Source organism: Zalophus californianus, chromosome 11 (assembly GCF_009762305.2).
Source record: "Zalophus californianus isolate mZalCal1 chromosome 11, mZalCal1.pri.v2, whole genome shotgun sequence".
Taxonomy (NCBI): Eukaryota; Metazoa; Chordata; class Mammalia; order Carnivora; family Otariidae; genus Zalophus; species Zalophus californianus.
The window spans coordinates 95,773,119-95,800,216 of record NC_045605.1 but is presented as its reverse complement, the minus strand read 5'-3'; the positions used below and the strand labels follow the sequence as shown (position 1 = coordinate 95,800,216).

The 27,098-nt window shown below is 51.1% G+C and overlaps 1 protein-coding gene across 3 annotated transcripts in view; it reads right to left on the bottom strand.

Annotated features, from left to right (window-relative positions):
- The window catches only part of PRDM11 (PR/SET domain 11), a 79,732-nt gene that overhangs the window by 19,228 nt on the left and 33,406 nt on the right, over positions 1-27,098 (bottom strand). For 2 of the 3 annotated variants that reach the window (XM_027581158.1, XM_027581160.1), the window contains exons 4-5: positions 26,737-26,999; positions 4,669-4,736 (exon numbers count right to left, since the gene is read on the bottom strand). In XM_027581158.1, coding sequence (XP_027436959.1) covers positions 4,669-4,736; positions 26,737-26,999 — 331 coding nt within the window. Of the gene's footprint in view, positions 1-309; positions 732-4,668; positions 4,737-26,736; positions 27,000-27,098 lie in introns of all 3 variants that reach the window. The other variant, XM_035723086.1, reaches the window with a different exon arrangement.

Here is a 27,098-nt window from a genome sequence, read left to right as displayed (position 1 = left end):
CTCATGTATTCCCACGAGTCTAGGGACAACCCAAGAGCAGGGCCGGTGTAGGTTTTACATATACAACTCTGTCTTCCCAGGTCCCAGCACAGCTCCTGGCACAGAGTTCAGGAAGTATTCTAGAATGAATGAACGGAAAGGGGCGGAGAAGACAGAGCGAGAGGAGAGAAGGGTGCATGGGAAGACTGGATGAGACAGAGAAGGGCAGAAGAGAGGAGAAAGCGAGGGAAGGGGGGAATGGCCGAGAAGGAGGAGGAGGCAGGGGTGCAGGCAGCGGGGGTCCGGGGAGGGGAGGCCGGCAGTACTCACAGCTGGTCGAGGGGCTGTCGGTGCCATCCAGTTCTGCCCTGGGGAAGCTGTGCCCGGAACGGGCTGTGAGCAAGGTTGACTCGATGGCCCTCTCGTGGGCAGTGAGCACAATGGTGGGGGCCCGGCCCCCAGCCCCGGGGCCTGACAGGGACTGCTGCATGAAGGCCAGCTTGTCCTTGGTCCTCCGTTTCATGTCATCCCATCTGTGCTTAATGTCCTTGACGGAGCGGGGGACCTGGCTGATGGAGGTGATTTTCCGAGCTATGCCTTCCCAAATCTTGTCCCTGTCGGCATGGGACAGCCGCATGGTCTCCCTCCCAAAGAGAACCGCTTCGTGGTGGGTCACCTCCGTGACCAGAATGTCCAGTTCCTCCTTGGAGAACTTGGGTTTCCTCTTGCGCTCAGCCAGGGGCGCCACATTCCTTGGGTTGAATATCCCACAAAGCACAATTGGGTAAATGACCGTCAGGGCGGGTGGTTCTCCTCCTTCCTAATTGCCGGCCCCCAGCTGGGGAGCCAGGAGGCACCTGGGCACCCTCGCCCGCTCACCACCACCACACCCTCCTTCTAGCGAGAGGCCCCTTCCCCTACTCCTCGGAGGGCAGGAGGGCAGGAGAGGTGCGGCGCAGTGGGTGGGAGCGCGGCCCGAGTCAGACGCCTTCGGTGGCGGGCCCTGCCTTAGCCCTGGCTAGCTGGGAGAGCCCGGGCTGTGCACTCAGCCTTTTCCAGAACCCTCTCCCCGGCCGGGTCAGGAGTAACAAGCACACGGACCTCGGGGTCGTTACGAGGGAGGGGAAAGCAGAATGATGTCCGAGAGCTTTAAAGCCCTCCACAGGAACAAAGGGTCCTTACTGGGGTTAGGAGCAGGCCATTGCCTCTACAGATGGCTCACAGGAAGAATATTTAAACAGGGCGACTATTTACAGCGGGCTTCCCGGTGTGTGGCCTTGCTGGTGACGCCCGTGATTAGGGTGTGGTCACAGAAAGCTCACTCTGTCCTGTGGCTCTCTTCGTCTCCCTCCCTGGCTCCCAAGTGCCCCCCAGGCCTCCACCTCTGGGTGTGTGGAGGCTCCCCTCGACTACAGTCCTGGCTAGCAGCAGCTCTTCTGGGGTGGGCCGCTGTGGCCTTTAGGCCGCTCAGGGGTAGAACGGGAGCAGTCCGTGAGCGCCCACAGGGAGACAAGTTCCGCTCTGACGGAGGCCAGGAGTGACCTTGGCTTCCATCTGCAGAGTAGCCAGGGGCTGCTTGACTGACTGAAACCTTGAGCAAGAACCACCCAAGAGAGGAACCCAAAGTGCGGAGGAGAAACCCGGAGCCCGAGTCACTCCTCCGGCTGCTCCCCGCAACCGCGGCGAGAGGCTAGGGGGCACAAAGATCCTTCAGCCCTCACCTCCCCACCCCACCTACCCAGAACACCATGGCTCAGGGTAAAGGAAGGCTGGGGCTTTGTTACCAAGCCAAGACAGTGCCAGAGGCCCGGGCCCCTCAACATCGTCACTCACCCTCACTCACTCAGAGTGACCTGGAGCTAGACGCTGAGTCTCCTGCGCAAAACCGCCTCCCCCTCTATCAAATGAGGGTGCTAATTCTAGAGCCGCTTCCCAGGGCTGCCAGGAGGAATTCCTGAGGGGTTTTTCAGTCTCACCACTATTGGCATTTGGGGCTAGAAACTTCTTTGTGAGTGGGAAGGGGCGTCCCGAGCCATGTAGGATGTTTCTCAGCATCCTTGGCATTTACTCGCAGACCTGTGACCACCCAACATGGCGGGTGGCAAAACAGCCCCTGGTTTCAGACCACCGATCTCATGAATGCAGAGCCCCTAGCATAGGGATGCCGTAAAGTCAACACTCATTACTTTGATGCCCGTTCTCTTCCCGGCCCACCACTTAATTTTTTGAAAAAACTCACCAACTCCATCCAATCCCGCACAAGACCCTAAGTTGTCACAGTACAAGAGAAGATGTCTGCACACAGGAGTGAGCTATCGCAAAAGGAAGCTATACATTAAGAGGGAAGGCAGGTTCCCAGCATGAACTGGCTTTCCCCTCCAACTACCACCAGAGGGACAGCTCCGTGGCAACAAACCACACCCCCAACCCCCACCTACTCCTTGAGTGTTGAATGAGAGGGGCCCCAGCAGCTGTGACTGCCCTGGGGCCATCTTGCATCAGAATGGAGCTGGCAGACAGGACAGGAGGGGCTGGGGACAGACCCCAGGCCAGCAAGGCAGCAGAAGCAGAACCCACCCCACCCACAGCCCAGGAGGCCATGCTTTTGCCTGGGCCCTTGTACACAAGCAGAAAGAACACGGGCCCAGAAGTCCAGAGACAGGTTCAAGTCCTGGTTCCGCCCCTGACGGCATGATCTTGCATAAGATCTTGCCCTGTTCTGGACCTCAGTGTTACCGCTGTAGCAGGAAGGGCAGAACAGAGGAGAGGTTCTCAAGAGCAGCATGTCAGACTCGCTATGGAGAGCTTTAGAAATACCAATACCGTGGGCTCATCCTCGGCCCGATGCAGTCAGAATCTCTGGGGTGTCGGATGATCGCTAAGTTAGCTCAGATGATGTCTTTCCCGAGGGTTGTGGTAAAGCCTTGTCCCCAGGGTGAAAGATCAGAGATGGGTGGCATCGAGGCACAGAATCCGCTTGGCCTGCAAAGCTTCTGGAGCCTCGGAAGCAACGGTGCAGAAAGGCCCTGAAGCCAGACTGCACTCAGACACACGCTCCTTTGCTTGCCTAGAGCCAGACGGGAGCCACAGGGAACAGAAGCCCAGGCCGGTGGTCTGGTCTCCACTTCTGTGTCCCTGGTCACAGTGCCCTCAAATGCAATCCTGGCCCCTGGGAGGGCCCAGCTCAAAGACCCCCTGCTCTGTCATCTGGGCCCTTGCAGCACATTATCTGTGCCTTCATTTGACAACGGCAGTAGAAAAAAAAAACAATTTCCACGGTGGAAGGTGGGAGTCCTGGGAGGACCGGGAGGGCCAGTCCATCGAGGGCACCCCGTTACACGATCGGTTCTGCAAGGGGGTGGGGACTTACAAGGGCCGAGCTGACTGGCCCCGGGTGGTCGGGGAGAAGGTGGTTAGGAGTGTGTCTGTGGCCTTCTCGGAGCCCCCTGCAGGGCACCAGCGCACCAGATGATGTGAAAGGGGGCTGGAGGGAGGGGTCCACCTGTCCCTGGGCACCTCTGCTTCTGCCCCTCTTAAGGGGCAGTGAGAAGAGCCGCCCCGACAAATAAGAGGACAAATCCCAGCGTGCTCTGGAGAGTGTAAGCTGCAGCCCCTCTCGCCCTCCCAGCCCCCCATCCACAGCTCTCAGGTGGGGAGCACAGGTGGGCAGGAAGGCTCCGGGGAAGGGGACAGCAGACCTCACCATAGCCTCCCCACCTCCAACCAACTTCTCCTCATTTGCTTGGAAGGTGGGCAGAGTTGAAGTACAGCAAACGCCCTCTTAGAAAGTTCCTGACTGCCCTCCCTCTGAGCACAACCTCTCCAGCATCCCCCCACTGCCACAGGTCACAGAACCACACAAACGCCCACAGAGGGCCCCACCCGAGGCCCTCCTATCCCTCCCAGCCCGGATCCACACCCCGTCACCCCTTCTGGGGCCCAGAGAGGGGCACCAAGGAGGTGCCAGTGCAAGTCTGACCTCCCACACGGCGCGCAGACCCCTCTGGGCAGGGCCCTGGCACCCCTGCCCGGGCCGGCAGCACAGAGCCAACAGGAGAGCTGTGGGCTGAGTCCTCAGTTCCAGGCTCAGTCCAGCCACCCCTGGGCAGCCCTGGGCCAGTCTCCTGCTCTCTCTGGCTGGCCAGGAAGGATCCTCCTGGTGCAAACTTCTGTCCCAAACACGGCACGACAGTAAAACCACTCTTAAAAGTACTCATGCCTGGGCAGCAAGTACCATCAAAAACTGAGCTAGAGACTGTGCCGGAAGCCTCCTTTTCCATGGGGCCACTTCAACAAGTGCTGGCAGCTGCACTGGGGTGAGTCCTGCACCCTTCCGGCAGGAGCCAGCCCTGTGAGAGGGGTCGGAGTCCCAGGTGGAGGGACGCCCCCGCCGTGGCGGCAATGCTGCCCAGAGCTGGGGGCCCCGGGCACTCCAGACACAGAGACAAATGTGCAGACGTTAGGGGTCCCTCTGTAACCCACAGGCCTCCTCCAGAGCCCCCCGATGGAAGGCTGGGGAAGCCAGAGGGTCCCCCAGAGCTCTACACATCCCAAACCCTGCAAACAGCAGTCCCGGGGCCTTCAGGGGCCTCCACCACTGGAGACCTCATAGGCCCCAGCACACTCCCTTGGCTTCCTTTCCGGAGTTTGGGCAAGGCTCCCGGGAAATCAGCAGAAAGCAGGACTCACCTCATCCAGTTGGCTTTAGTCTCATCTGACCCATCTATGGACTTGTAGCGGTTATTCTTGTCCACAATCTGGAAGACAGAGAGAGAGTCTAGAAGGCTCTACCCTCGAGAGGCTCTCATGTCCCTGGGCTCCTCCCCAAGCCAGGGCCTCCCTCCCTTCTGCTTGTCCTCCTGCTACGATACAGGACTGAAAACCGAGCTGGGGCCTGGAATCCCATCTCCTTCTCCTGTCCTAACAGAAGACTGGGAACATGGTGGATGAGCAGCACTTCCAGGAGCCCCGCACTGCAACGCTGGAAGTTAGATCCAGCCCTTCTTCTCTCCCTCTAGCTTCTGTGAGAAACAGAGGCCATCACTGGATGACCAAGCACATGTGAGAGGGGCTTCCTCCTCTCCCCAACCTTGAACTGGTCAAGCCCCGCAGGGCTGGGCCCTTCACTTCTGTAAAATGTCCTGATTTCCTCATCACTCTTGAATCAGGGTTCAGCTGGGTATGGAGTTTGTAGCAGACTGTTTAATTTTCTTTCAGCCCCTGGAAGATTGCCCAAAAGGCTGCCACAGGCTGTTCAGGAAGCTACTGTTACTCTTTTGTGGATAGGCTGTCGAGGGTAAAATTTAAGACTTTCCCTTCATTTTTGATTTAATGCAATTTCCCTCTGTGGTTTTGAAGTGGAGTATTTACTTCCTTAAAATTCTCATTACTCGATGAGCATATTCCTTGGTGAAGACATATCTCTTCTTCCATTCTGGAAAATTCTGAGAAACTCTTAAGTTTTTGAGTACAGCTTCTCAGTCATTTTCTCCAGTGTCTTCGTGTAGAATTTCTATTAAACATATTTGGGACTATCCCCCATGTCTTTTAACTACCTTTGTCTATTTTTCTCTCTCTCTTTTTCTGGGCAGTGCTCTGAGAATATTCCTCAGAACTCTCTTCCGGTTCACTAATTCTCTCTTTGACCGTGTCCAGTCGAAAATCTATCCACGTATTAACGTTCTTCCTTTCTTTTTAAATAAGCAATTTTAATGCAATGAATATTTTTCATTCCCAAAGTCTTCATATCCCTCATTTCTTCATCCCACCTCTCTGTTTCACAAAGTCACGTTCCTTCTGTTTCCCTTTCCCAACAGCATTACTGAACTATAACTGACATATAATGTACCATTTGATAAACTTTGACAACTGTTCACACCCATCGCCACAATCAAGAAAACAAACACATCCATTCCTTGTGCCCCAGAATCGTCCCCTCCTGCCTCTCTCCATCCCTCCCATCCCCAGTCCACAGGCAACTAGTGAGCTTCTCCTTGTCACCATAAACTTCTTTGCATTTTCTAGGATTTTATATAAATGATATCAAATAGAAGCCATGCTCTCAACACAATTATCTTGAGATTTGTCCCTATTGATGTGTGTATCAGACTTCATTCCTTTGTGGTGGGAAGCAAAGCAGTATTCTATTGTTTGGATGTGCCACAATTTGCTTTTTTATCTACTTCTTAATGGATATTTGGGTTCCGTCTAGTTTTTAGCTAGTACAAGTAAATCTGCTAACAGAATCCAGTTATAAGTCTTTCTGTAGACACACACATCTCCTGTGGGCAAATACCTCGCAGGGGAATGCCTGGGTCACATGGTAAGTATATGTGTAACTTTTAAGAAACTGCTAGACTGTTTTTCCGAAGCGGTTGCAATATTTTACATTCCCATACAACAGCGTATGGACCCACCAGCTGGTCCACATCCTCGCCAATACTTGGTGTGGACAGTCTTTTTCATTTAGCCATTCTGATAGGCATGAAGCAGTATCTCATTGTGGCTTTAATTTTATTTCTCTGATGACTAATGATGTTGAGCGTCTTTTCGTGCAGTTACTTGTCAGCTGCATATCTTCTCTGGCGAAGAGTCTATTTGAATCTTTGCTCATTTTTAAAATTGGTTGTTTTTTCCTTATTATTGAGTTTTGAGAGTTTTTTAAAAGTATTATTTTGGATCCAGTCCATCATCAGACATATGATTTACGAATGCTTTCTCCTAATCTAAGGCTTGTTTATTCATTCTCTTAACGATATCTAAGAGCAGAGGTTTTAAATTCAAACAAAAATCCACTGTTTTGTTCTTTTTAATGCGTGTTGTCCTTCCTTTATTTCTTCAAGGATCCTAAGGCTGAGACTGCTAATTATCCCTCATTATCTACTATTTCCTTTGTCCATGGTAACAGAACCCCTGGATTATAATTGGGCACCTGGCTACCTGTAAGAACGGAATACATTTTGGAGTGCCTGGCTGGCTCAGTCAGGGGAGCATACAACTCTTGATTTTGGGGTCATGGGTTAGAGCCCCATGTTGGGTGTAGAGATTACTAAATAAATTAATAAATAAACTTAAACAAAAAAACCAGAATACATTTCTTAGTTTCTCTGTTAGCTACGTTCTGGCGAATAGGATGTAGGTAGAACTGTCATGTGTCAGTCTCCTGAAAACTTCTTCAAAAGACAGCTGATAGATGCCTTTCCACCATGCTACTGCCTGGAATGCAGATGTAATGGCTGGAGTTCTAGCAACCAACTTAAACTATGAGGATAATCCAAGCACTGAGATAGTGATGAACTGGGGTCGAGCTTGGTTCCCTGAGAGCTTAGTGGGACAGAGCCACAACACCAGGCCTAGAGTGTATTCATAAAAGAAAATTTAACTCCCATTTAGCTTGAGCCACTGTTATTTAGAATCTTAGTTACTCACAGTCAAACCTATTCCTGATATGGATCCTAAACAGTTATTTTAAATTCATTTTCAGAATACAATTTTCATTTTAGAGTGAATTCACTTGTCATTGATATTCAGAGGCTGTCTTTTTAACATTGTCTTCATTAGTTTTAGCGATTTGGTCTTGGGGCGGGGGCTTTTTTTTTTTTTTTTTTTGACTCTCACTGTAATGTTTGGGAAAAAAAGGGTGGGGATTGGTCAAAGCATGAACTCTCAACGCATCTGGACTAGAAGCCCCTTTGCCCTCTCCACACACACCTTCTTTACCCATACTCTTTCTCTGGATATTCACATCTACTTCCAGACTCTCAACTTGTTCATTACTCACAATCTTCACCTCAAGCCCCAGCTGAGACTATCTGATTTCCCATGTGACTTCCCTTCCTGGCTGTCTCACGGGCACCTCAAACTTACCTCCCCCAATGTAACCCCCCCAGGCCCCACTCCCACGCCTGTTCCCCTCCTACTGTCCTCATCACAGTATCTGAAACCACTATCTACTCAGGTTTCAAAAAGAAAGCCATTCGTACTACCAAAAACCAAAGAATGGCACACTTAATATCGGTGAACTGTATGGTACATAAATTATATCTTGAAAAAGCTGTTAAAAACAAAAACAAAAACAAAGAAAGTTACCCTTCATCCCTTGCTCTCTCAACGCCCCCCGTCCCATCTAATCTCTCAGCGAGTCCTGCCATCAGATGTCAAAACTGCCCCTCTGGTTCCACTGCGTCCTGCTTCCATGTTGGTCTGAGCCATTAGCTCTCTTCCAGACAACTACAGGAGACTCTAACTCCCTCCCCTGATGGTGCTCTGCACTCTCCATGTTCTTCTTCCAGCAGCGACTGTCATCTTTATGGATGTAAAGCACCTCACGTCACTCACCCAGGATCACCTGCAGCACTTACAATAAAATCTGCACCCGTGGTCACAGCCTCCAAGGCCCGTGCTTGCGGACCTCCCCGACGTGGGCCTCCCTCTTCCCCTTCATGTGCTGCGGCCACAGCACCTGACAGTGAGGCTTTACACTGGATGGTTCACTGCCTACGACCTCTTTGCCCCACTCTTAAAAAATTAACAATCACGGAATTTTTCACGCATCCAGAAATTATAAGGAATAATGTGGCCGCCAACAAAAATGACCTCCAGCTGTATCTGTCCTCTGCCTTGCTCGCTTCAAGAAAACACCTCGACATAGCTGAAGACCATCTCTGTCTCCAACTTCACCCTCTCTCTCCAAGGTTAACCACCATCATGAAGCTGGTGGGGGGCCTTCCCATTTTTACTACACAAGGAGTTTTCTAGAAACAATGTATAGAATGGTTCTGCAGGTTTGTACAATTCACAGATACCCCAGTGAACATATCCCCAGTGAACATAGCCTTTTGTACCTTTCTCCCCAGTGACTTTTGCATGACTGGTCTCTTCTTATGTTTTGGGTCTCAGTTTCTGTCACCTCCTCCTCCGAAGAAGCTTTTCCTGACCTGAACCTAAAACAGGCTCTCCCCTGCCACTTCCTGACCTCCGCATGCCAGCCCCCCACAGCATTATCTCTATGACATCATCTGTCACTTCCTTTTAGAGACCTAATTGCACAGTGCAGTTTTGACATTGATGGTGTTCATTTGTCAGCTTGGCCATCGACTGTCTCCCTCATTGGACCATAAGCTAGTGAAGACAAAGCACCCGTTCATGATGGTGGCCTGGCCCCAGATCCTCCATACAGCACATGGCATGGGACAGAATCCTGGCTGAACGAATGAATGGTTGGCTGAAGAGCCTTTTAAGGAAAAAGTGAATTAAAGAAAAAAAGTGATCTAATGTTGATATTTTAGGAAAAAGGAAATGAGTGGTGTGCTGAAGCTGGCTGGCAGTGGCTAATAAGCACGGACTCTGAAATCTTCCAGAATTTCATGAACCAGTTGTTAAACAGCTGTTATTAGAAATTTAATTATATAAACGTACAATTCAAGAAATGATACTTTGGAGGTAATAAATACTCAACGCTTACCACTTCCTAATTATCTTCTATTTTACTATCATCGGTGCTCTTGAGGGAAATGGGCATCTACTGTATCTGCACAGTAGAAATGCTACAGAATAGCTGCTAGTACCTACCTCTTCCCACCGCCCGGTTCAGTGACTTCACGCCGGAACCTTGAAATGGGCCATGGTGGGAGCATTTACACCATGGAAATCGGCTTGCGTCCCCCACCCCCAACCACCACCACGGTGACTAGCGTGTGTTTGTATGTGCACAGAAAGTGTGGGAAACACCGTTTGAGCTCTCAACCCTGGTTACCTCTAGAGGAAACCAAAAGAAGAAAGCAAGATGAGGCTTTTGCTTTATTTATGTATAAGGCCATACTGCCTTTGTAGCTTAAAATTCTCAGATAGACCAAAAGAGAAAACATGCAGCTCAGGCTCTGCCCCCCACCATCCACACCCCAACAGTCTCCCCAGATGGTGCCCCAGTCCTCAGGGACCTTCCCCTGGAACTTCATAAAACCCTGTACTGTATCATAATGTAAATCCCCCTATGTTACCATTTTCTGATCGCTCCTCTCTCTCCTGGGGAAAAAGAAAAGCATCTCTAAGCCCTGCAGCCAGCAACAGGAGCACCCAGCAGGTAGTTAAGAGCCATGGAGCCAGAGGAATCAGCTAGAATTTCAGCTTCACCATTTATAAGTGAGTGGCCTTGGCCTCCACTGGCCTTGCCTCAGCTTCCACATCTGTAAAATGGGGTAAAGGCCAGCCCTTGCAGCCCTGCCGTAATGACTCACGTGGGAGGCACTCAGTAAACGGTTGTCATTAGCATTTTGGTCATGACCGTAATCACAATCTCTGGTCTCTTAATGAAGAAACTAACTGTTAGCTCTCATCAATTCTGGGCAGTGGGAGGTCTGAGGGTCAACACGGAGTTGTTGTGATCTGCCTTTTTACGGCTTCCACTGGGCAGACAGGCACTGGTGGGAGCTGAGAGGGATGGGGGGACCGCCTCAGGCCTCTGATGCTGGCTCAGATCTGGAGGTTTGCTGAGGGATGGTTCTGGCCTTATCTTTCCCACCAAGCAGGATTTTCTCAAACCGAGCATTCATTCATTCACTTAACAGATAACCACTGAGGCAGCGGCTACAGTGTCCAGCTCTGTGGATAAAATGATGGCCCAGGTGGGGCGCCTGGGTGGCTCAGTCATTAAGTGTCTGCCTTCGGCTCAGGTCATGATCCCAGGGTCCTGAGTTTGAGCCCCACATCGGGCTCCCTGCTCGGCGGGAAGCCTGCTTCTCCCTCTCTCACTCTCCGAGCTTGCGTTCCCTCTCTCGCTGTGTCTCTCTCTGTCAAATAAATAAAATCTTTAAAAAAATAAAAAATAAAAAATAAAAAAAAATGATGGCCCAGGGAGACAATGATGTCTTTGCTCTCACAAAACTTCAGAGTCCAGGGAGCCACAGGAGAGAGACCACTGTGACAGCCCATGGGCAGCACGGTGGCAGGCAAATCGGTGGAAAGGGGAACTCAGAGCTGAAGCCGGGATCTGGGAGTCAGTTGAGGACCTTCCTGGGAAATGTGGAATCTAAGAGGAAGTCTTGGAGAAGAGGAAGGTGAGGGCGTTCTGGCAGAAGGAGTAGGAGCGGGCAGGATGACACAGAGCTTACAGACCATGTCACATGTCACGGAGAAGCCCAGGCCACCTTGAGTAGACAGCAGGTTGTGGGCCTCCAGTCCTGAGACGGAGATGGTCCAGGAATGGTCAGCCAGGGCTAGAGGCTCGGGACCAAGCCCACAGAAGGCTGGTCTCCCAGTGTCTCCCTCACCTTATCCTGCAAGGTCAACTCCTTGGCCCCTCTACACCCAGTACTTCTAGGACCCTCCTGGGCTCTGAACCCTGTGCCGTGATGACAACCTAGGCCTGACCGAAGAAGGGTGGCCGGCGCGGTAAGGGGGTCCCTTAGCCCGGGGAAGAAGAGGCGAGAGGAAGCAGAGCCGTCATCAAATGTGGGAAGGACCAGCACGTGGGAGGAGGGGGGGGGGCCAGGACAACTTACAGGGGCACAGGCCTGAATGAGTATTCTTGTGAGGTGGTGTCTTCACTCTGTCCTCAACGACCTCTAAAATTCTGTCTAAAACTCGGATTGTATGATTCTATGTGGCTAGAGCCTCAGAAAATAATACAAAACCTGAGTCTGGGCCCCCATATGGATCAGGGTGCTACTTCCAACCGTGCTGATGATTAACAAAGACATCAGTAACGAAACGCCAGTGGCTACCATTCAAAAAGCCATTTCAAGGGCACCTGGGTGGCTCAGTGGACCACTGTGTCCAATCAGTGGACTCTTGATTTCGGCTCAGGTCGGTGGGATGGAGCCCCGTGGGATCGAGCCCTGCATCTGGCTCCACGCTCAGCAAGGAGTCTGCTTGAGATTCTCTCTCTCCCTATCCCTCTGCCCCTCCTCGCCCCGCTCGCGTGCAAGAGTGTGTTTTCTCCTTAAAATAAATAAATCTTCTTAAAAAAGATACAGCCAGTTTAGAAACAAAAACAAACCAAATTTCCCTGTGCCATGGACTCTGACACACCATTTCCTGGATTCTCACAACTCTGTGAACTAGCTACGATCATGATTCCCATTTTGTGGATTAGGAAACTGAGGTTCAGGGCCACTAGGTTATTTGCCTGGGGCCACAGAAGAAATGTGTGGTGAAGCCAGAGTTTGTTCAAACTCCCGTCCCTGCTGGTACAGCCCGCCTCTTAAGCACTCTGCAGAGAGATGGGCATTATCCCCAAGCTCCCTCTGATGACCCCATCAGAACCAACCAGGAAAGTCCTGGGGACCCCCTCAGAATTCCCAGTTATGCTGTGGGCTTGAGCAGATTTGCTACGTGAAGATCTGCATTTTAATACAGAGGAACATTCTGCTTGGTGGCAGGACGTCCACTGCCGTTAAGGGTTCGCTGTTGGGCCCCTCTGAATGGTGCCATCACCGGATGCTGCAGAGATTAGATTTTCAAAAAACCTGATTTGCTTGCAACTTTCCAGGAACCCATGGAATCCATAAAGCATTCTGATTTTCAGCCCTGCACCTCTTCTTGGAGCAAAGCGGTTACAAAAATGATTTATGGAGCTATTCACAGTTGACAAAGCACTTCTTGCACATCTCAGATGCTCCTCCCAGAACCCCAGGAGGCAGACAGCAAACGCTTCTGTTCTCCAGCCACTTCCCAATCTAGCAAACTGAAATGGCAGAGCGAAAAAGGGGCCGGCCTGAACCTGAATTTGAACTGAACACTTGGGCTGGAAGGGGGGCCTCTGAGGTTATTTAGGCCCTGGCCTCCTAGCCGGGTGTCTACAGCTGGCCTCTGGCAAGGCGAAGGGGAGGTCCCTTAAAATGTGTACAGCGCTTTGGGAATATTGGTATATGAGTATAACTTCCTAGGTGACTCCAGCTGCTCAAGAACCAGATCTAACCCGCCCTCACCCCCTTTTAACAGATAATGGAATTGGTGCCTCCTTTTATCGTTCTAAAACTCTTTCATTTAATTTCAAAAAAAGGCCTGGAGACCTGGTAAATGAGGTGTGTTCACATACAATCCCAAATTCCACATCCGGGTTTTACATACTGTAGTATGACGTCACCACGCCATGTGACGCCAACTGGAGATAACAGAGAGATCTGCGATCTGCTCGTCACCTGCTATGCACCTGCATGCAACCAGCCTCAAGACTCACAACTTACAAGGGTATGTTCCAATAGATGGTGCATCCCCATGTTAGGCAGAAGGAATCCAGCGCTCCGAGAAAGTAAGCGCCTGGCCCCAGGACGCACGTCCCTCAAGCGGTAGGAATGACTGAGTCCAGAGCCCCGTAACCAGCTCAGACAGCTCTTCCCCACTCAAGTCCACTTGAGGTCCCCCTGGCCTTGTTACCAGCCTCAGGACCAACTACCCGCTACCCTGGACACACTCAACCTCAATAAATCTGCCTCTTGGGGGCGCCTGGGTGGCTCAGTTGGTTAAGCGACTGCCTTCGGCTCAGGTCATGATCCTGGAGTCCCGGGATCGAGTCCCGCATCGGGCTCCCTGCTTGGCAGGGAGTCTGCTTCTCCCTCTGACCCTCCCCTCTCTCATGTGCTCTCTCTTTCTCTCTTTCTCTCAAATAAATAATCTTTAAAAAAAAAATAAATCTGCCTCTTGGTGAAACCAGTGGGTTGAGCCCTTGGGCAAAAGGACTGGAATAGCAGCGATGTGAGAAAGGGGCCTGTGGACAGAGGGAAAGTAAATAGAAACAAACTTTAAATATGCTACAGATGTCCAGGGTCTTCCAGGTTAACCGGTCAGAGGGAGGCAGCTGACAGGGCTGATGTGGAAAGCACCCGGAACACAAGCAGCACCTCCGTCCCCCATAATCAGAGAAAGGAACGAGAGAGAGTCAGAAAAAAAAAAAAAAAAAAAAAGCAGAGAACAAAGCAAAGCTCCAGACTGACACAGCATCTCATACCCACGAGGATGGCCAGAATCAGAACGTTGGCTGACAGCAAAAGTTGACAGAGATGAGGGACCTGCCCTCACACATGGCTGGTGGGGATGCTAAATGGTCCAGGTGCTCGGGGACGTGGTCTGGCAGGTCCTCAGATGATTAAACACAGAGTTCATTAACATGGAGTTCACTAACCAAGCAATTCCACTCCTCGGTAGATGCCCAAGAGAAAACATGTCTACACAGGAACGTTGCACACCAACGTTTATAGTAGCTTTGTTCAGAAGAGCCAAAAGATCGAAACAACCCAACTGTCCATCGACAGGTAAATCGAGGAATGAAATGTGTTGTGTCCACGCAATGGAGTCATAAGGCCACAAAAAGGAACGATAATGCTACATACACAGTGCTAACCTGCCCCAGCATGGGTGCACCTGGAAAACATCAAGCTAAGTGCAAGAAGCCCGTCACAAAGGGCCACGTACTCATTCATATGAATTCACTGATCCCCTAGGATCTGAACAGGGAAATCTCCAGAGACAGAGTAAATCAGTGGTTCCTGAGGGCTGGAAGGGAGAGGGGGGAGGGGGCAAGGTCAGGTGACATCTAAAGATAGAGTTTCTTCCTGAGGTGATGAGAGTGTCCTACCACTGACGGTGGGTGGTGGCTGCATACAGCGGGGAATAAACTAAACACACTCAATCACACACTTCAAATGGGTGAAATGTGTTGTATGTGACTATATCACAATAAAGTGGTTTTAAGAAATCTGCCAAGGGGCACCTGGGTGGCTCAGTCGGTTAAACGTCTGACTCTTGATTTTCGGCTCGGGTCATGAACTCAGAGCCCTGGGATGGAGCCCCAAGTCAGACTGGGCGCTCAGCAGGGAGTCTGCTTGTCTCCCTCTCTCTCTGCTCCTCCCCCCACTCGAGCTTGCTTGCTCACTCTCTCAAATAAATAAGTAAAATCTTTAAAAAAAAAAAAAAAGAGAAATCTGCCCAATATTCATCAGACAAGGAGAACGAAACCACGTTATACTATCTGCTCGAAAAGTACTCTCTAGAGAAACAGGAGTTTCCGTGTGAGTGGGAAGACCCAAGGGGATGGTATGTGGGCATTCGCATATGGGGTTGGAGATGAGGAGCTGGAGCTTTGGTTAGAAGTCCTGACCCCAGGATTAGTGGCACAGCCTTGGACGAGTAATCTGGCCCTTGAAGCCCCAGTTTCCCCATCTGGACAAAGAGGGAGAGGTACCCCTGTCCGCTGGTATGGTTGTGAGGATACAGAGCTACGGCACACAGATCCTTTAGTGCCCAACAAACAGCAACAATTTGGTGGCTGTTAGAGGTATTGCTGTCGGCCAAGCCTCACTAGCTTTTGCTGAGGACTCCCCGGGGGTTTAAGGCTGCTGAATCGGGCTCCAACAAGACCCATCCTAAAGGAATTTTCGAACACCAGAAGACCCCAAGTCCCCTATTCTTAAAGCCAGGAAGTTCACTAGAAATTAGTGTCTCTCAAAACGAGGGTTTTTGGATATGTTCTCAAGATCCAAAAGCTTGCTCTAAAAATTTTTAATTCAATGTTTTCATTAAAAAAATTAATACACGGGAATCACGAGGAGATTTCCGTCCCAAAGAGTACTGGGCTTGTAACTTGGTTGGCACCTCTGGTTGACTGAATTCTTGGCCCTGATTCCCAACCCTCCCATGGGCCTTGGTCATGTGATTCTGCACTGGGCTCTCTCTTACAGGTGGCCAGTACTTCTTCTCCTTGACCTTGGCTTCAGCCTTGTGACCTACCTGGCCAATAGGATGTTAGCACACACCAAGCAAGCAAAGACTGGAAATGTGCTTGTGAGGGTGGGCTTGCATCTGGGGCCTCTGCCTTGACCGGGAGAAGAGCTTCCCCAGGGAGCCCCTGCTCCTTCAGCCTGGGCCCAGAACATGGAGCAGACCTGGCTCCACAGTGAGGCGACAAGCTCGCTCCGTGGCTTGCGGCCCAGCGGCCCAGCCTCACCCAGCGAAATCAGCCCCCCACGGGCCACCAGCAGACACTCCAGGCTAACTGAGGAACTGCAGATGGGCCAGCACATACATGAGCAAGCATGCCAGACTGCAGTTCTGTGCCGCGGGTCAGCAAACTATGGCCTGCAAGGGAATCCAGCCACCACCTGTGTTGGATGGCCTACCAGCGAAGAACGGTTTGTGTGTTTCTCAGTGGCTGGAAATAAACCAAGGGAAGAATATTTCACCTTGTGAAAGGTATATGGAATTCAAATTTTGGCATCCATAAACAGTTTTACTAGAACACACCACACCCGACTATTCTCCCGCTACAAGGGCAGAACTGAGGAGGACATGTAGGGTCCACAGAGCCTAAAATATTTACAATCTGGCCCTTTACACAGAAAGTGTGCAACCCCAGTTCGATGCCACCGAATTTGGAGGCATTTCTAGACGGCACAGCTGACCAGAAAAACACCACTTACTGCTATCTGCCGTGAGCCAGAGAAAGAAGAGCAAACGCACACTTAATAAGCACAGGGTGCCTTCTGGCAAAGAAAAGGGTAGGAAACAGGTGCACTAAAAGATTCCCCAGTGTTTCAAACAGAGACAGAGAAAATACAGGGGTCACCCGATAAACAGCAATTTTGTTCCAGTGAAACATCATCCGACACATTATACTGATTTCATTCGTTTGAATTAAGTTGGTTGGTCTCCTTCTGTTCGTTTTGTACTTGTAAGTTGGCCTTGGGAGTTGTAGCTGTTTAAGAGCCAGAAGAAATGTTTCACGTACACCTGTGCTTATACCTTTTCAAGTAACATTGACATGAGATTAATGTAACACTGGGACACCGCCCCCCGCCACCCCCACCCCGCCCCCCGCCGCCCAGAACATTAAAAGTCACCTGACCAACAGATATAGGAAAAGGTGCTCAACTTCACTGGCCATGAGGGAAATGCAGATCAAAACCACCATGAGCTATCCGCTCAGGCCTTTCAGAACGGCTAACATCAAGGCGACAAGGGAGATCAAGTGCCGGCCAGGGGGATGTGGAGCGAAGGGAGCTCCTGAGCGCGGCTCTGGGAATGTACATGGACGCAGCCACCACGGAAAATAGCATGGGGGGGTTCCTCAAAAACTTAAAAATAGAACTACCATGTGATCCAGCAATTCCACGTCTGGGTATATTTATCAGAAAGAAACAGGAGCGCCTGGGTGGCTCAGATGGTTGGGCGTCTGCCTTCGGCTCAGGTCATGAACCCAGGGTCCTGGGATCGAGCCCCACATTGGGCTCCCTGCTCGGCTGCGAGCCTGCTTCTCTCTTTCCCTCTGCCTCTCCCCTGCTCATGCTCTGTCTCTCTCTGTATCTCTCTGTCTCAAATGAATAAATAAAATCTTTAAAAAAAAAAAAAGAAAAACACTTAAAGTGAAAAGTTACGTGCACCCCCCGTTCACTGCAGAGTTATTTACAACAGCCAAGATGTGGAGACAAGCCAGGTGTCCCACGGAAAGATAAAGGGTTGGAGAAGATGTAGTAGAGATATACAATGGAGTAGTATTCATCCGTGAAAAAGAATGAGATCTTGCCACTTGCAATGACACGGATGGACCTTCACTGCATGATGCTAAGTCAAATAAGTACAAAGACAAACACCGTATGATCTCACTTATATGTGGACTCTAAAAAAGAAAAACACCAAAAGCTGAACTCCTAGATATGGAGAAGAGATTGGTGGTTGCCAGAGGCAGAGGGTGGGGAGTGAAGATGATCAAAGTGAAATAAGTAAGCCCTGGCTATGCAACATACAGCATAGTGACTATGGTCATTCATGTACTTAAAAAGTCACCTCAATATGACACAGGGGAGAAACGCCACCACAGAAGTGCTGAGAAGACAAGGAACAGTGAAGGTCAAGTTAGGAGCTCCTTCACACTGGAAATACTGGGCCAATTCTGAAGAGTTTTTCATGCTCTTCTATTCCAAAATTATAGATTTTGAGAACGACAGTTCCAGCCAAAATTGGTTCACCAGCATAGTACATATTTGCAGGGAATCTTTGGCTCGGTTTGTGATTCATAACCAAACAACCAGCATTTGTCAAACAGTTATACAAGGCAAGCCCATTTAATGCTTCTGATCTTAAGAGGAATCTTAAGATTGATGTACATACTTTTATTCCTGGAAAAGCTGATATTGAATTGATAGTGTTTTAAGGATCCATCACATCTTAGAACATGAGAAAAGCAACTCTTTTCTAGCATCATCTTCCACTCTTCCTTCTAAGCATACTCTGTACTTCCGCTATCCCCTATCACCTTTCCCCGCTCAACATCACCCGTGCTCCCTGCTGCAACTCATCCCTCAAAACCTAGTTCAGGCCTAGAAGCAAGGAGACCCCAGTAGCCATGCACACACTTAGTGCCCAGGGATATTAAGTTCTGCACACCATTTCCACTAAAGCAAATTAGGGCTCCTGGGAGAGATGGCTAGAACATCTTTTTGTACCAGAAAGTAAGAGAAGTATGAAAATAATGACAAGGAGCCAGTCTGAATGGGCTCCTGCTGGCCAAATCTAGGGCAATTTAAACGTCAGAATGAATAATGACAAGAATGGAGTAGAACACACAGAAGAAAAAAAAAGATTCAAGAGTCCATCCTGATGCTAAAAATAACTTTAAAAATGAGGGATGGGGTGAAGAAGAATGTTGAGCACCTTTTTCTTTCTTTTTTTTTTTTTTTTTTGGCAGAAGGACATCATGTAGTAAATGTAGAATGTAAGTCATTTTATTTTATTTATTTATTTTTTAAAGATTTTATTTATTTATTTGACAGAGAGAGACAGCGAGAGAGGGAACACAAGCAGGGGGAGTGGGAGAGGGAGAAGCAGGCTTCCCACGGAGCAGGGAGCCCGATGCGGGGCTCGATCCCAAGACCCTGAGATCATGACCCGAGCCGAAGGCAGTCGCTTAACCAACTGAGCCACCCAGGCGCCCCGAATGTAAGTCATTTTAAACTATGAATAATAATTGATGATGCAGGCAAGAATCATCAACAGTAATGCTAAAACCACTGGGTAAAAGATAAGACAAACTGACCTCACATGCTTCCTGCTATCTACAGGGAGAAAGACACAACATCCTTCGTGCCAAAAAGCTACAATCTGAATCTATCAAGAGGAAACAATCAGGCAAATCGAAACTGTGCAACGTTCTGCAAACAACTGCCCAGGACTTCTCCAAAGAGTCAATATCCTGAGAGAGAAAAAAACGACGCAGGGGAGCTGTTCTAGAATAAAGGAGACTAATGAGACATGACAATTAAACACAGCGTGCGATGCTTGAGTGGGTCCTGGATGGGGGACAGACTGTAAAGGCCACTTCCCCAGGGCCACTGGGAAGATGTGAATATGGATTGCAGTTGAGACAGTATCATATTCACGGTTAACTTTCCTGCATAAAATAATTCTATTATGGGGACATAGGCAGGGGTCAGCAAACTACTGCTTGCAGTTCAAATGCAGCCCCCTACCTGCTTTTATACAGCTGGGGTTGGCATTTTTTTAATGATTCCAAAAACGTTTTTTCATATTAATTTCATTTATATGATTTTATGTATGAAATGTAGATGAAATGTGAATTGCATTTGAAATTATGTGATGTTCACATCTGGCTTTCACAAATAAAGTTTTATTGGAATGCAGCCGCACTCATTTATTCCCGTACTGTCTCTGGTGGCTTTTGCCCTGCAACAGCAGCGTGGTGTAGTGGTGACGGACAGCGCGTGGCCCATAAAGCCTGATGTCTATAACCATCTCTCAAGCAGCTCAGAACACAAAACAGAACAAAACAAAAAAGAATGTGTGTGTGTGTGTGTGCACACGCCTGTCGGTATATATATAGAGAGATTCAAGCAACTGTTCTAAAATGTTAGCAATGGGTAAATTAGGGGCAGGGTGTGTGGGTGTTTATTATACTATCCTGATAACTTTTCCACAGAGTCTGAAGTTTTAAAATAAAGAGTTAATAGAAATGAGCAAACAAGCATGGAAAGTATCTGCTCATACATACACAAACACACACACAAGCCACCCTGTCTCAAATGTTCCTTCTTTTCTTCCTGGACAAGCCCGTTATTCATCCCGGACTAGCCTGTTATTCTTGCCTTCTCTGCGCTCTCCCCAACTCGGTGACACCTGCCTGCTCCCACTGACATCTCACAACATTGCAAGGGTCTGCCTCTACTTCCCTCTCTCCCTGTCCCTCTGTCCTGGAAGCTGTGTCACGAGCTTTGGCACGTCCAATTTCAAGCTTCCCAAAATAAATCTCCATTTTACAATGGAACTTGAAATGAGAAACGCTGGAAATACCACTTCACCTCGGCTTCCCCCAGAACAGGAGGAGTCTCGCAGGTGGAGGGGCTGACCAACAGCAGGTGAACAATGCCACCACACGGCGTCCACATTATAAGGACCCCCGGGAAATCTCCCGTCCAGTGTCAGTGCCCAGAAGGGCAGACTCCCCAGGCGCTAACTAGGGACTTTTTGCGACATGGACACTTCTGGCACTGGGAGCTGACCAGGCTTGCCTTTTCCCCAGAGGCTGCCAGATTTGGACCCCCTATAGCTAAAAGCACATACATGGGTCATTATGGTCTGCATTTTTAGCCTCATTCCTGGCTCGTCTTAGGGTCTCCGCCCTTGCTTTTCTTTCTTCTGTCTCTCCAAGTTTTAATATGCTATGATGTTCTATTTTATGTGTCCTGCTAGGCTACCCTAAATCCCTTCTGGAACAAGACTGAGTCTAAACGAGAAATGTAAATAGACACCCTGTGCTGGCTTCCTCTTTCCTCCTCCCGTCACCAAACCACACAGCTGCCTGCCCTCCCAAACACCTCAGGCCTGCAGCATCGTCGCTGGCTGCCGGTGGCTGAGGGTGGCCTGGCAACCCTGGCAAGGATTTCTGGGATTTATCATTCCCAATGAGATGAGAAGGCAGAGGAAGGGGACATTTCTTTTCTAAGCAGCCAGAGGTGAGGGCAAAACCCCGGCAGAGGCGGCCAGGCCGTGGAGAGATGTGAAGTGGACATGGACACCGGGTCCATCTAAATGCAGGCCCTGGCCCGTGGGACCAGCTTTCCTCTGGGTTGAGGGGAGAAAGAGAGGGAACCAGTGCTGCGCAGAAAGGATGAGTAGAATAAAGTCAACTGAGGCCAGCAGGGAGGCACAGGGGAGATAAGGAAGGAAGGAGGAGAAGGCCCAGGAGGCAGAACGAGAGGGTGGGTTCTGGAGTTGAGACTGCTGGGTTGCAACCCCAGCTCAGCTACTCGTTAGGTGTTTAGCTTTGTGCGGAATGACTTCCCTCTCCAGGCCTCAGTTTTCTCAGCGGTACAATGGGTACAATAATATCTAACTTCACGGGGGCATCAAATGAGATCATGCTGTCAAGTGCTGAGCACAGACCCAGCAACATCGTAAGTGCTCAAGAAACCGGAACAGGTGCTCATCCTTAGCGCCACCGTTATTTCTACTGGAGTAGAGTGTACACACTGAGGCGCTGTAGAAGGAAACGTGTTGTGCTGGATGAAGGCCAGAGCTTTTGAAGGCAAGCAGAAGGTCAAGAAAGGACATCGAGTATGGCTCTGAGAGAGGATTTGACAAACGAATCCAGTTTACTGGGGATACGATGCTTCCAGATCGTGGTCCAAAATCAGTGCTGCAGTTCACCCCACCTTTCCCCTCTTCCCTCCGTTCAACCAACCTCATTCCTGCTTTTCCCCACCTGAAACCCTGACTGAGGACACACGCATGCATGCGCACGCGTGCGCGCACACACACACACACACACACACACACACACGCCCTGCTTTCTTGAGCCATTTTGCACGTCTGTTCTCTCAGGGCCTTGAACGCCTCTTACCTCTCTGGATCACAAAGGTCAGAGCCTCCACATGGTCCCGCCACCTCCAGCCACTCCGTCCCCGCACCCATCCACATGTCACAGCTCACAGCTCCAAGGCCCTAGGAAGGAACCTCCAACGGAGCAACAGGGCTGGCCCCTGGGCCCTGATATGCAGGCCACGCCCACTCTCGACTGGTAGAGCTGGTCTGCGACCAGGCTGCAAACTCCAGGGATTCCCCCTCTCCCTTTTCCCCAGACCCCAGCCCCATGCCGGGCCCGCAAACCCGGGCAAGCTGCCTACTTTCGAGACCCTAAGTTTGCCCAGCTGGGCTGTCCCAAGGTGTAGGTTCTTGTGGGCAGGGGAGGGAGCACAGCCCTAGATTTTCGCCTCTGCTGAACTTCTACCCATCCTTCAAGACCCATCTTCAATCTGCCCAGTCAAAATCCACTCCCCTCCTCCCTGGCCCCACAGCCTTGTACAAGTACTACAACCACCAGCGACTGACACCCTGCCTCGGCGTTACTTGGTTGGCAACAGGCCACCTCGCCTCCCATCCTTAAAGCCTGGCATCGTGGAGAAGCCACGGTCTACCGTGTGTCAGCCGCGGGAGGTGGGGATCACGTGCTTACCCTCTTCAGTCCCGGGTTCCCTCATCAGAACCAGAAGGCCAGCAACCTTCACCTGCAGGGCTGTTGCAGGAGGAACGTGGCACACAGCTGACCTAGAATCATTGCTCACAGCGGCCAGACTTCTACAACAAGCCATCCACCCTTGCTGGCTCTCTCCTCACCTCCCATTCACACCTCCATCCCCAGCAGCATGGCTTTCATCTCAAAACTGCCCATGGCCAGGACACAGAGCCCCGTGCCCTGCGCAAGCCCAGCAGCCCTCAGTCCCTCCTACTTCTCTGCCTCCAGGCCCCCATCGCCCATCCCTTCCCAGGGCCTCAGCTGCATCCATTCATGTGCTTTGTGTCCCTTACGCCCAGACCCCTGTCCTCGGCTGACCAGCATGCGCCGGCGTGCCCCTGGACAGACCACCTGCGTGTCTCATGGGCACGGGCACCTGCAGCTCGCTCACCCCACCTGAACTCACCTGCACCACTCCCCTGGCTCAAGCCAGCTCTCTCCACCTCTCCGCATGTGTTAGCAGATGCCCCCCCGCCCAAGACACGCAAGCGCACTGCATTCACTTCCTATCACTTCTTAACAAACTGCCACAACACCGTGGTTTCAACATCGCCCATTTATTATCTCACAGTTCCGGAGGTCAGGAGTCCTAAAAATCAAGGTGTCGGCAGGGCTGAGTTCCTTCTGGAGGCTAGCGGCAAGATTCTACTTCCTTGCCTTTTCTAGCTCCTAGAGGCTGCCTGCATTCCCTGGCTCCTGGCTCCCTCTTCTATCTTCAAGGCCAGTGGGATAACCTCTTCCCATCTTTTCTGAGTCTGACTCTCTTGCCTCCCTCTTATAAAAATGCTTGTAATTCCACGGAGCCCACCCTGATAATCCAAGATAATCTCCCTATCTCAAGAGCCTTAATGTAATCCCTTCCTGAGAGTCCCTCTGGCCAGCGACGAGGACATATGCACGGGATCCAGGGGTTAGAACGTGGCCATCCTCGGGGGGGGGTCATGATTAGGCCCTACAATTCTTCCCTCCCTCCATCTGTTCCGAACCTCTAGGATATCCCTCCAGTGACAGAAAAGATGTTGACCCACCTCCCTTCCGTAGGCAACGTCTCCATCTGAACCTTCTCGGTGATAGAACAGCTTGTCCACCACGCCCCATCGCTCCTCTAGATTCAATTAGCCCTCCAGGAGGACCCCCTCACCAGGTTTTTCAAGGATGTTAATGTCTTTCTCTGAACAAAGCTCCCTGCCCCCCATGTCTGCCTGCAGCCATCCCCTCCCAACTCCTGTCTCTCCTCCACTGATCTCCCCGGCTCTACTGGTCACCCGGGTTCTAAGAGCGTTCCCATCTGGCCACTTTCTCGAAGGGCTTCACCACGGCACCATCGGCCACCGAGGCCAGACCATTCTTTGTTGTATGAGGCTGTCCCGTGCATTATGAAAGGTTTAGCAGCATCCCCGGCCTCTGCCTTCTAGATGCCAGTAGCGGATCCCCATCCCAAGTTGCGACGGCAAAAAACGTCTCCAGACGGTACCAAACCTCGGGGGCGGAAGGGGGGAGAGCCAAGGGCCCCAGGTCGAGAACCGCTGTCTGACAGGAACAGTTCTTGCTAAGGTGGCCGGTGACTTCCCCGGCATTAAATCTGACAGACACTTCTGAGCCCTCCTCTTCTTGGCTGTTCTGGCCTCCCCACCTCTCAGGCTGCAATTCCTGTCACCCTTGCAGGATCACGCTCCCCTCCTGGACCGCTAACCGTTGACGTTCCTCAAAGCTCACCCCAGGCCCTCTCCACCTCTTGTTAACTTGTTCTCCCTGGGGGCTGCCCTCCACACCCCCCAGCCCCAGGGACACCTGTGCACAGGTGACTCAGGCAGTGACACCTCCAAACCACCTCTCTAAGCTACAGCACCCATGTAGCTAACTGCCTAGTTGACAGAGCCACTGGGGACCTTGCCGTCACCCCCAACTCAGTGAGTCCAAAACCAGGATGGGGATCTTGCCCTCTACCCAGGCCCCACCCTGCATTCCACTTCTCAGAGATGACTTCCTGACCTGCTGAGAGCAGAACACTGAAGGACTTGTTCTGGCCAATTCCCTCTGCCTTACCTAGGCCGATCAATCTGTTTCCAGAGATCACTCTTGCTCATGTCTGAAAGAGGTCACAAACCAGTTCCCCTGTCTCCATGTCGCCACCTCACCCTAGCTCAAGCCTCCACTGTCACCGATGTAGAGAACCACTAGCCCTCTAACTGGGCTATGGGTATCCATTCTCCACCAATGTCCCCACCCCTGATCTGTTCGCCAGGCTGCAGCCAAAGTCACCCTTTCAAAACATAAACGAAACTTCTCATTGTTCTTAAAGAGCAAAAGTCCCAGTTTGGTCTACTGGGCTCTATATATCCAAGCTTCTGTCTCCCCCTCCCAGCCCCTGTGTTGGCTGCACTCCAGGCACGATTACCTTCTTCCAGTTATGCAAACGTGCCATCTTCTCTCCTGCCACAGGGCCTTTGCACATGCTGTTTTGCCCATCTGGTGGGCATTTTCTCCCCTCAATCACAGCTCCACCATCAGGAAGCCTTCCCTGACCTCTGGCCACATCAATTCCTCTGGTTGTTCCCTTTTCTCCTAGCCTCACTGTCTCTTCATCACCTGAGTCATGATTTTACATTTGTTTATCTTATTCTTTGATTCATTCCAGCTTCCCCACAATAAGCTCTATGAGGGCAGGACTGATGTCTGATCTGGCCCCTCTATCTCCAAGGCCAGTTCAATGCTTAGCACAAAAAAGCCCCACAAGAAGGGTTTAATTAATGACTAATGAATGATCTTCTTAGTCCCTAGCCCAACCTTCTCTACTGGCCCCACCTTCTTCCATCTCTGTTCAAGCTTGACTCCCTAGAGTCGAGAATCATCCCTAACAATCCTTCCTCTTCAGATCTTTACAAACCCTCTTTCTCACTTCCACATCCCATCCATTAATAAAGCTCAGAGATTCTCCTTCCTAAATCTCTTGCAAATGTGCCTGCCTCTAGCACCCGAGTTGAAACCAGCATCTTTTCTGACCTGAGCCCCCTGCCCAGGCCTCCTACCCATCCCAGTTCTCCATTCTGCAACCTAACCTCCCCATTCTGCAAGGCTTCTGCCTGGCCTGCTTCAGTGGCTTCCCCTGGCCCGCTGGAGAAGCACGCACTTACCCTGACTTATGAAACGTCGTGCGATCTGCCCCTGCCTCCTTCTCTGCTGATTTCTCACCACACTGACTGTCGGGCTCGTTGCTAGCACCACACCGGACCTGTTGGAGTTTCTCTCGCTCAGCTGCTCTGTGTGCCTACAGCATTTTTCCATGCCCCGTCCCCCAGCTGCTACTCATTCCTCAAGTCTCGAGCTGAAGGAAATCCTGCCCAAGCCCCTCAAGTAGGCCAACGACAACAATTGTAATAGCTGATATTCACCGCATGCTTCCCAAAGGCAGGCGCGGATCTAAAAACTTCATAGTACTGACCTATTTCGTCTCCACCATCAACTATGATAATTCTGTTACAGAACAGGCACAGAGAAGTTAAATGATTCATCGAAGGTCACGTCTGATAGTAAAGAGCAAAGCAGGCTGACATAATGAACTTGGGCTCCAGGCCCCAGATCCCCGAGCACAACAAACACCACCATCTCCCTCTACTCCTAGGGTGTCCTGTCCTCCCCACTTCTGTGGCAATGATCACATGTGTGTGTACCTGTCCAGTACCTGTTCTCCCCACCAGACCGTCCACTCCCTGAGAGCAGGGGCCGTGTTCTCCAGCACCCAGCCCAGCAGCCGGCACCACCGCTCTTTGGGCTAAATGCCATGTTCTGCATTCCCACAGCCCCCAGACCCAAGTCACCCACTCCAGAGGAGGGCCCGGGTCAACCCTTTGTAAATGCCACAGAATGGCCCGCCAGACAGACAGACAGACAGACACACACACACACACACACACACACACACACACACACACACACACACTAACATTCACGGGGAAATCGCCCTGAGTTCTTCCTGGCTGGCCGGCCATGGGCTCCCTAGAGCCCCACCACTGATTCTGCCAACCCCAGCCGGATGGGCCCCTCAGCATGGCCCTCAGCCACCCAGGGTGGCAAGCCACTCAGCCAGGGCAAGGGGATAGCGAGATCTGTCATCCCAGCATCCCGGAGTGATGGCAGAAAAGCTCTCGGGGCCAGGCTGGGCCAGCGTATGGCTCCCCCTGCTGGTTTCCTTCCACACTAGCTAGCACCCTCTCCCGCGGCGCAGGCCAGGGAACACTCACCAGCCAGGAGAAGCAGCCAGCTGATTTGTCCTGGGTGGAGATCTGCCCCTCATAGGGGCCGAAGATGTGGCCCTTGGGGATGACCTCATTTATGCATCGCACGTCATTCTCCCCACTGGCTTCCTTGACCACCTCCATGCCCTGCGGGATGGTGAGGGCAGCCCTGTCTGGGATGCCCACGGGCACTGGCGTGTCGGACACAAACACTGGGGGACCGTGGTTCGGGCACTCATCCACAAAGTACTCCTGGCAGGACTCGCAGACTGAAGGGACGGAAAGAGCGAGAGAGCCTCAGTTGCTGCAGGGAGGCAGGACGCCCACGGCGGAGGCTGAGGGGCTCCAGGGAGGCCCACCCTGAGGAT